At 43.4% G+C, this 7500-nt stretch overlaps 1 protein-coding gene across 1 annotated transcript in view; it reads left to right on the top strand.

The window, feature by feature from the left end:
- tll1 (tolloid-like 1) overlaps nt 1-7500 on the top strand; it is a 48914-nt gene that overhangs the window by 31119 nt on the left and 10295 nt on the right. The window contains exons 13-17 of the mRNA XM_076295467.1: nt 3570-3715; nt 4943-5138; nt 6028-6153; nt 6968-7128; nt 7439-7500. The exon at nt 7439-7500 is cut by the window's right edge and continues 119 nt beyond it. Coding sequence (XP_076151582.1) covers nt 3570-3715; nt 4943-5138; nt 6028-6153; nt 6968-7128; nt 7439-7500 — 691 coding nt within the window. The remainder of the gene's footprint in view (nt 1-3569; nt 3716-4942; nt 5139-6027; nt 6154-6967; nt 7129-7438) is intronic.

Raw genomic sequence — 7500 nt, 5'->3', positions numbered from 1 at the left:
AGTAATGGCCTCTCCCAGATTCCCAGTGTTAAACCTAATCATCGTCTGCTCTCCCAGATTCCCAGTGTTAAACCTAATCCTCGTCCGCTCTGCACTATATTTCATATGGAACAACACGTTTACAGTGGAGTTATTACCATTAGGGCTGAAACGATTACTCATGTAACTCGAATAATTCGATTACAAAAAATGATTGAGGCAAATGGTCTACCTGGAGGCTTTATTTAATTCCTATCTCTCACGTTATGTGGCCACTCAGCGACGGGGTTATTGTTTCACACAGACTGTTATTGCTGACACGCGCATACCACTTTAAGGGCTCTATCTTCCGTGCCGGCGCAATTGACTTTGTATAGTCGCGCGTTTGTCTTTCCTATTTTGCAGTCAGCGCATATTGGAATTTTCCCTCCACAGGTACATGCCTGTAAATTAGGGAATTCGATTGCGCCCACGGGGGCGGTTCAGCGAAAAGACGGGGCGTGTTCCGGCGCAAACGTTCACTGTTGATATTTTGCAGTTTCAGAAAACAATTCCGCCACAGACCAGGAACTCCCTGGTCTAAAGTCTGTGGCGAAAATGCAGATGCTATTTTAAGGGCGCATGCATGACCACAGGCCTGCATGAATGAATGCGTTGCACACCAATCTACAGACACCTCCGTGCACAGACGGAAACATTCAAAGCCTTGATAATATTTGTCCATTTCCCGGTTTTGTTCGTGCATTGGTGACCTAAATATTTAGTAGCCTATATAGTACAACATCTACATGCAATATCTTTACAACAACGCCTAATTACGACCTATTAATCTGGACAACTTTATAGGCTACAGCCCTATAAAGGCTAAAGTTACTTTTAGTTTTGTTCCAATTTACCGTTGTGTAAGGTTTTAAGCACCATCATTTTGCCTACCTTGTTGTAGCCCATCTGAAATAACTCCAAGCTTTGCTATGTTCCCTCCATCCTTTCGTTATTTTCAAAAAACGTTTTATATCCATGATGGCCTTGAAGTCTTGAGTTAGTGAATTAGCTTAAATCAGCTTTTCATGTGCTGTTAACCAGCAACAGATAGTACAAGAAAGCAGCAAGTATGGTTACAATTTCTGTACAATTTCTGTAGTTGCTGCATCCCTTCATTGTTATTCTCTCTCCTGCTCAAATAAATGTTGTGCGTGAATTAAGTTGATGATAACGTGTTTACAAACTCTGCTTTACAGAAAATATTGTAAATAGTCTACTGTCACGCAGTTAATGGGATACTGTGCAGAGTTGAAAGTTAGGTCAACTTAAACGAAGCCCTTGCTTGGCCGCCTGTGCTGCGCAACGCACACTTAGCTCCTCTCATCTATACAATGTAGTTCCCATTTCTGTAAACCATACATAATTTCAAAGAAAAATATTACCACTCGAGGGAAATCAGTGTGGTGTCCATGTGAAAAAATAGGCATAAATCTAGCGTACACATTTTCACGAATCACTGATGTGTTGATGACATAAATTAGGAAATGTTAGAGGACTTAAGGAGACGTGATGTTGAACTGCATGCCGATGCCATTTAACCCAAATGCCCCAGCGGCAGCACGGGAGAGAAGAGATTAACTGACAGAAGATATGCATTGTCTATAGAGAGGTAATGTTAGATTACATTGTACATTGCAAATATATCACCATGCATTCATAACCTCGTGATTCAGTGAGAATGATCCCAAAACATCGGAAAGTATGTCTTTGTGACAATTCTGTATTACATTTTGTGAAGATGAAAAATCAATAGCTAACTGTTCCCAACTGAACAGTGATTATAGCGCTGTGAACGCTCCTGGCTGCGCCTGGCAAATACGCCACCATAATAGCAATCAGCTATGGAACAAGCGTGCCTGTTGTTAAAGGGAATGTGAGGTGACGCTCTGATTGGTTTATTGCACGTTACGCCCAAACCACACCCATGATTAATGTAGCTACTTCAGACAACCCCATTTTAGATTTGCGTCGGGCGCAACAGTCAAATATCCCGCCGGTAAAATAGCATCAGCGCCCGAGATCCGCCCACAAAGTGAATTGCGTTTTGCGCAAAGACACTTCCGTTTTAGACCATTAAAATAGGGCCCTTAGAGTTTTACAGTTTTCCTTGATTGTTTTTACCTTCTTAAAGAAACCGGGATCCACTTGGTCACCTTCTTTGCACAGCAGAAGTCATCTCTTGCAAATGTGTTCACACATTTCTCACACCCTTTTGCAAAATAGTTAATACAGATGTCATTCAAAGACAGCAAACTCTAATGGTTTCCCTATGCTAAACAAAAGGAAAACATCTTTTCACAGGTGGTAGAGATTCCTTGCATACGTCTGAATCTCTGATACACCTGTGAAGCTCCTTTGCACGATTCTTCAATCAGCAATCATTCATTATCCATAAGAGATGCCATGTCTGTTCTGTGTTGCTATTTGCAAGTGTGGATCTAAGGCCCATTTAGAGAAAGTACTGTACTGTCTATCTGGTGAAGAAAACAGAACAAAATGTGTTTACTGTCGGCCTATTTCAATGAAAAATGACAAATTGTAGTTCAATAAAATGTGTCTTGTCTAGGTGCGTATTGTAGGTCTTACATTTGAAGAAAAACGAATACAATTAATCTTTATTCAATACATTTAGTCTTTTCACAGTTTTTCTGATACCAGAAAAATGAGAAAGAAATGGAACAGACATAGCAAAAATGAAGGTTGAAACTCCTGGCCAAACAGTGTTTTGCATTTTATTGTGCAGTGTGTAATGATTGATTGAAAGCGAACAGTAATTTGACTACTAGTTCTGTTGTTTGAAGGTAAAATTAGCTTTTGCTGCGTGTTTTAAATGTTTTGAGAGTGTTACAGTCTTTTGCAAGCAAAATGTGTCATTTTGGCCAGAGTGATTCTGTTAGACCTGTGTGTTAACTGTTTTGACTGATTTTTGTGATGTCAGTTGATGCAAGCATTAAAGAGGTCGAGAAAAACTGTAAGTTGGCGCGATGACAGAGAGCCAAGAAACCGTCCGTAAAAGGCAGAGAATGTCCAACGTTTTGGGATCATTTCAATATTAGAAAAGAAGGCAAGGTGCAAAGCAGAACTGCTGTACCACAACAGCAGTATAACTGCAGTTATTTTTTGTAAGGGAGGTTGTTTGGTAGAAATGGTAAATGCTGCAGATGCACAAATCTACATTAAAACAGATTAATTTACTTTGAAGTGACTAGGGCTAGTTTACAGCATGACATTTGTTGTGCACATTAATAAATTACATTAATAACGCAAAATTATTTTTTGTCCGATTACTCGATTAATCGATGAAATAATCGCTAGAATACTCGATTCCAAAAGGAATCGATAGCTGCAGCTCTAATTACCATCAGTTGAACGATACTTGAAATGTCCTGAATAATTCTTGTTCAGTGGATTCAGTCCATAGAAGAATACAGTACATCCTCTTGAAAGTTGCTGACAGTGATGCCGAAATGCAGTGTGTCACATAGTGAAAGTAATCTCTCTTTCTGTCTCTCTCCACCTGTGTGTGCCTCTCTGGGTTTCCCTGGAAGCCATTTGTGGTGGGGACGTCAGTAAGGACGCTGGCCAGATCCAGTCCCCCAACTACCCAGACGACTACCGGCCATCCAAGGAGTGTGTGTGGAGAATCACTGTTGCCGATGGTTACAACGTGGGCCTCAGCTTCCAGGCATTTGAGGTAAGGACCACTGGAGCTCTTCCTCTCTGTCTGTCAGGATGGATTAAGACAGCTGCAGCCATGTGACTGTATGCAGACAACATGCATGTCCATATGTAACACCACATAATCATGCACACACACACACACATGTCTATATGTACATATGTAACACCACATAATCATGCACACACACACACACATGTCCATATGGAACACCACATAATCATGCACACACACACACACACACACACACACACACACACACACACACACACACACACACACACACACACACACACACACATGTCTGTATGTAACACCACATAATCATGCACACACACACACACACACACATGTACATATGTAACACCACATAATCATGCACACACACACACACATGTCTATATGTAACACCACATAATCATGCACACACACACACATGTCTATATGTAACACCACATAATCATGCACACACACACACATGTCTATATGTAACACCACATAATCATGCACACACACACACACATGTCTATATGTAACACCACATAATCATGCACACACACACACATGTCTATATGTAACACCACATAATCATGCACACACACACATGTTTCTACAGGAGCTAACACACCAATGCCGCTCCCTTTCTCCTCCTCCTTCTGTGGGGCCTGATTAGCCCAGTCAGACAGTAGCACTAGTCCACTGTTTCTGCTGTGTGTGTGTGTGTGTGTCTGTGTGTGTGTGTGTGTGTGTGTGTGTGTGTGTGTGTGTTGTGGCCTGGGGTGTGTGTTGAAATGCATTTGAAGGTCATCAGGACATCAGAATCAAAGGGAAGCTTTTCCTGAGGGTCTCACCCCTGTGAAAGTCTGAGTGGGGGAATGTGTTTGAGTCCGTCCCCCCCCCTCTGTGTGTGTGTGTGTGTGTGTGTGTGTGTGTGTGTGATGGTGTGTTCAAGTGATATATTGTGTCTGCCTTCTTCCCAAGTGGTTCAAAGCAACACAGAGGCCTTTGACCATTGCAAGCAATAAATACTGCAAGCAGGCTACCAACACACACACACACACACACACACACACACTGTGTGAGCATGGTTTTGTTAGAGAGAGCTGAAGAAAGTTTTGGCATCAAACAAAAGATAAGATCTCAGTATATGTCATGTGGAGATTCAGCTGTTATAGTGTGTGTGTGTGTGTGTGTGTGTGTGTGTGTGTGTGTGTGTGTGCGTGCGTGTGTGTGCTATTGCAGGTTGAGAGGCATGACAGCTGTGCTTACGATTACCTGGAAGTTCGAGACGGTTTGTCTGAGAACAGCCCTTTGATTGGTCGGTTCTGTGGCTATGACAAGCCTGAAGACATTCGTTCTACCTCAAACACTCTGTGGATGAAGTTCGTCTCTGATGGCACTGTCAACAAGGCCGGCTTTGCCGCCAACTTCTTTAAAGGTGAACACATCCTCTATCACAGACCTCACACACACCTGAATGAGAAGCCACACGTTCGGTCATTCACACACCTTCTACACACACGTACACATAAACACACGCACGGACACAACCATGTTCTTCTGCCCAGTCCAAACTCACATGACACATATAAAGAGCACATGCACAAACACACACACCATTTCACACATGGACACCCACACACCCACAGTAAGTCCATTTAGCAGTGACACTCTGAGGTGTCTGGTGTCCTCTGGTCAGTGACCGCTTCTCTGGTTAAATGATGATAAGCTCAGCGGCTTCAGACTAGTTCCCCCTGTTTATTGATCTTTAGTAGTATCTGATCTTTTTGTTTATATATATTTTTGTTTTCTTTCTGTCTTGAGTTGTCAATGTTATTTATATGAGGATTGGAACCTTTTCTCTGATGTTTCCTACTGATGATGCTGTATTAAAAGTTATATACCAATAAAGATTTCCTTGTCTCTGTTGTCTGTCTCTGGTCCCTAAGGTCAAGCAGTAACTATGATGCTGTTTTGTTCTCATGTGACAACATGTGAATGTCTTAAATGACCACATGAAAATGAATAGAATGTCAGTGAAATAAAAAGAGTGTTTGGTGAGAAAAGACATGGTGAGCGATGGGAAGAATGAAGAGGAGAGATGGAGAGGAGAGAAACGCAAAGAATGAAAGCTTTTCTGTAGGGAGTGATGAGTCATGCCACAGATGATTTAATGACGATGATTATCACGTTTCCTTATCACTTTATTTCACCTGCATGCGTCCCACGCTCACTGGAGCTCCCTGAGTCGGCTCTGTGGTGGAGGCGTCTGAGGACACGTTTTTAAAGTGTGTGTGTGTGTGTGTGTGTGTGTTTGTGTGCTGCAGAGGAAGACGAGTGTGCCAAGCCAGATAATGGAGGCTGTGAACAGAGGTGTGTGAATACACTGGGCAGCTACAAGTGTGCATGCGACCCTGGCTATGAGCTGGCCCCTGACAAGAAAAGCTGTGAAGGTAAGCCACCACTGTGCCTTTAGTTGCTGCCCTGTGTCTATCGCCAGCGGCTCATTGGCTGGGATGTTGTTGTTTACATGCTGTATGTGACCACACTGTGAGGAAGTATGTCTGCCAATCTGGATCAGAGTTTTGCTTTATTTGTTTGTATGGTGTCTGTGTGTGTGTGTGTGTGTGTGTGTGTGTGTGTGTGTGTGTGTGTGTGTGTGTGTGTGTGTGTGTTAATAGTGGTGTATTTGTAAGAGTGCATGACCAGGTGTTTCCTTGCTCTTTACTCTCAGTGTAAAGAAAACTAAATGAAAAGCCAAACATCCGCTTTCAACAGGAAAAAGCAGCTTTACCAGAGGGCTAATCAAACGTGTGTGTGTGTGTGTGTGTGTGTGTGTGTGTGTGTGTGTGTGTTTGTGTTTGTGTGTGTTGGGGCCTGTGTGTGTTCTTACCCACACTAATTAAGTCTTCCAGAGAAAAGTCACAGTAACCACTAACTGTGAGATTAAAGGCATCTTTAAAACAAAACAAAATCATTATTTCAGGCTGAAAGAGAGAGGGGGCATGCTAATTAGGTACAGGGATTGAGGTTCTATATGAAGGAAGACACATTGTTTAATTCTCTCTCTCTTTCTCTTTCCCTCTCTCCTTCTTTTCAACCTCCTCTTCTTTCTCCTACATCTCAACTGTGTATTGTGCTCACTCAATTGAGCTTTTCTTTTCTATGTTCACTTGTTCTCTCCTCAATCGCTCTCTCCATTCCTCTGTGCGTCTCTCCTCCATTGGCACCATGGTAACGGCTTGCCCGTGTCCTTCTCTCCTCTAGCTGCGTGCGGTGGCATCCTGTCCAAGCTGAATGGCACCATCACCACGCCAGGCTGGCCCAAGGAGTACCCGCCCAATAAGAACTGTGTGTGGCAGGTGGTGGCTCCCAACCAGTACCGCATATCCATGCAGTTTGAGGCCTTTGAGCTGGAGGGCAATGAGGTGAGAGGGAACGTTATGGGGTCACTGCCAACACTATCTATGTCTGTGGAGGGGAGGGAGAGATGTCTGACCGCTGCGCAACTCTATGTCTGTGGAGGGGAGGGAGAGATGTCTGACCGCTGTGCAACTCTATGTCTGTGGAGGGGAGGGAGAGATGTCTGACCGCTGTGCAACTCTATGTCTGTGGAGGGGAGGGAGAGATGTCTGACCGCTGTGCAACTCTATGTCTGTGGAGGGGAGGGAGAGATGTCTGACCGCTGTGTAACTTGGACAGATGGTTCATTCAGTCGTGTGTGTGTGTGTGTTATAGGTGTGTAAATATGACTATGTGGAGGTGCGTAGTGGCCTGACGTCCGACTCTAAGCTCCATGG

Source organism: Alosa pseudoharengus, unplaced genomic scaffold, assembly GCF_046254945.1.
Source record: "Alosa pseudoharengus isolate Yale_2024_CS ecotype anadromous, Long Island Sound unplaced genomic scaffold, YU_APseudo_1.1 YU_APseudo_1.1_scf_2, whole genome shotgun sequence".
NCBI classification, from domain to species: domain Eukaryota; kingdom Metazoa; phylum Chordata; class Actinopteri; order Clupeiformes; family Clupeidae; genus Alosa; species Alosa pseudoharengus.
The sequence above is the reverse complement of the archived record's forward strand: the minus strand, read 5'-3'. Positions and strand labels throughout refer to the sequence as shown.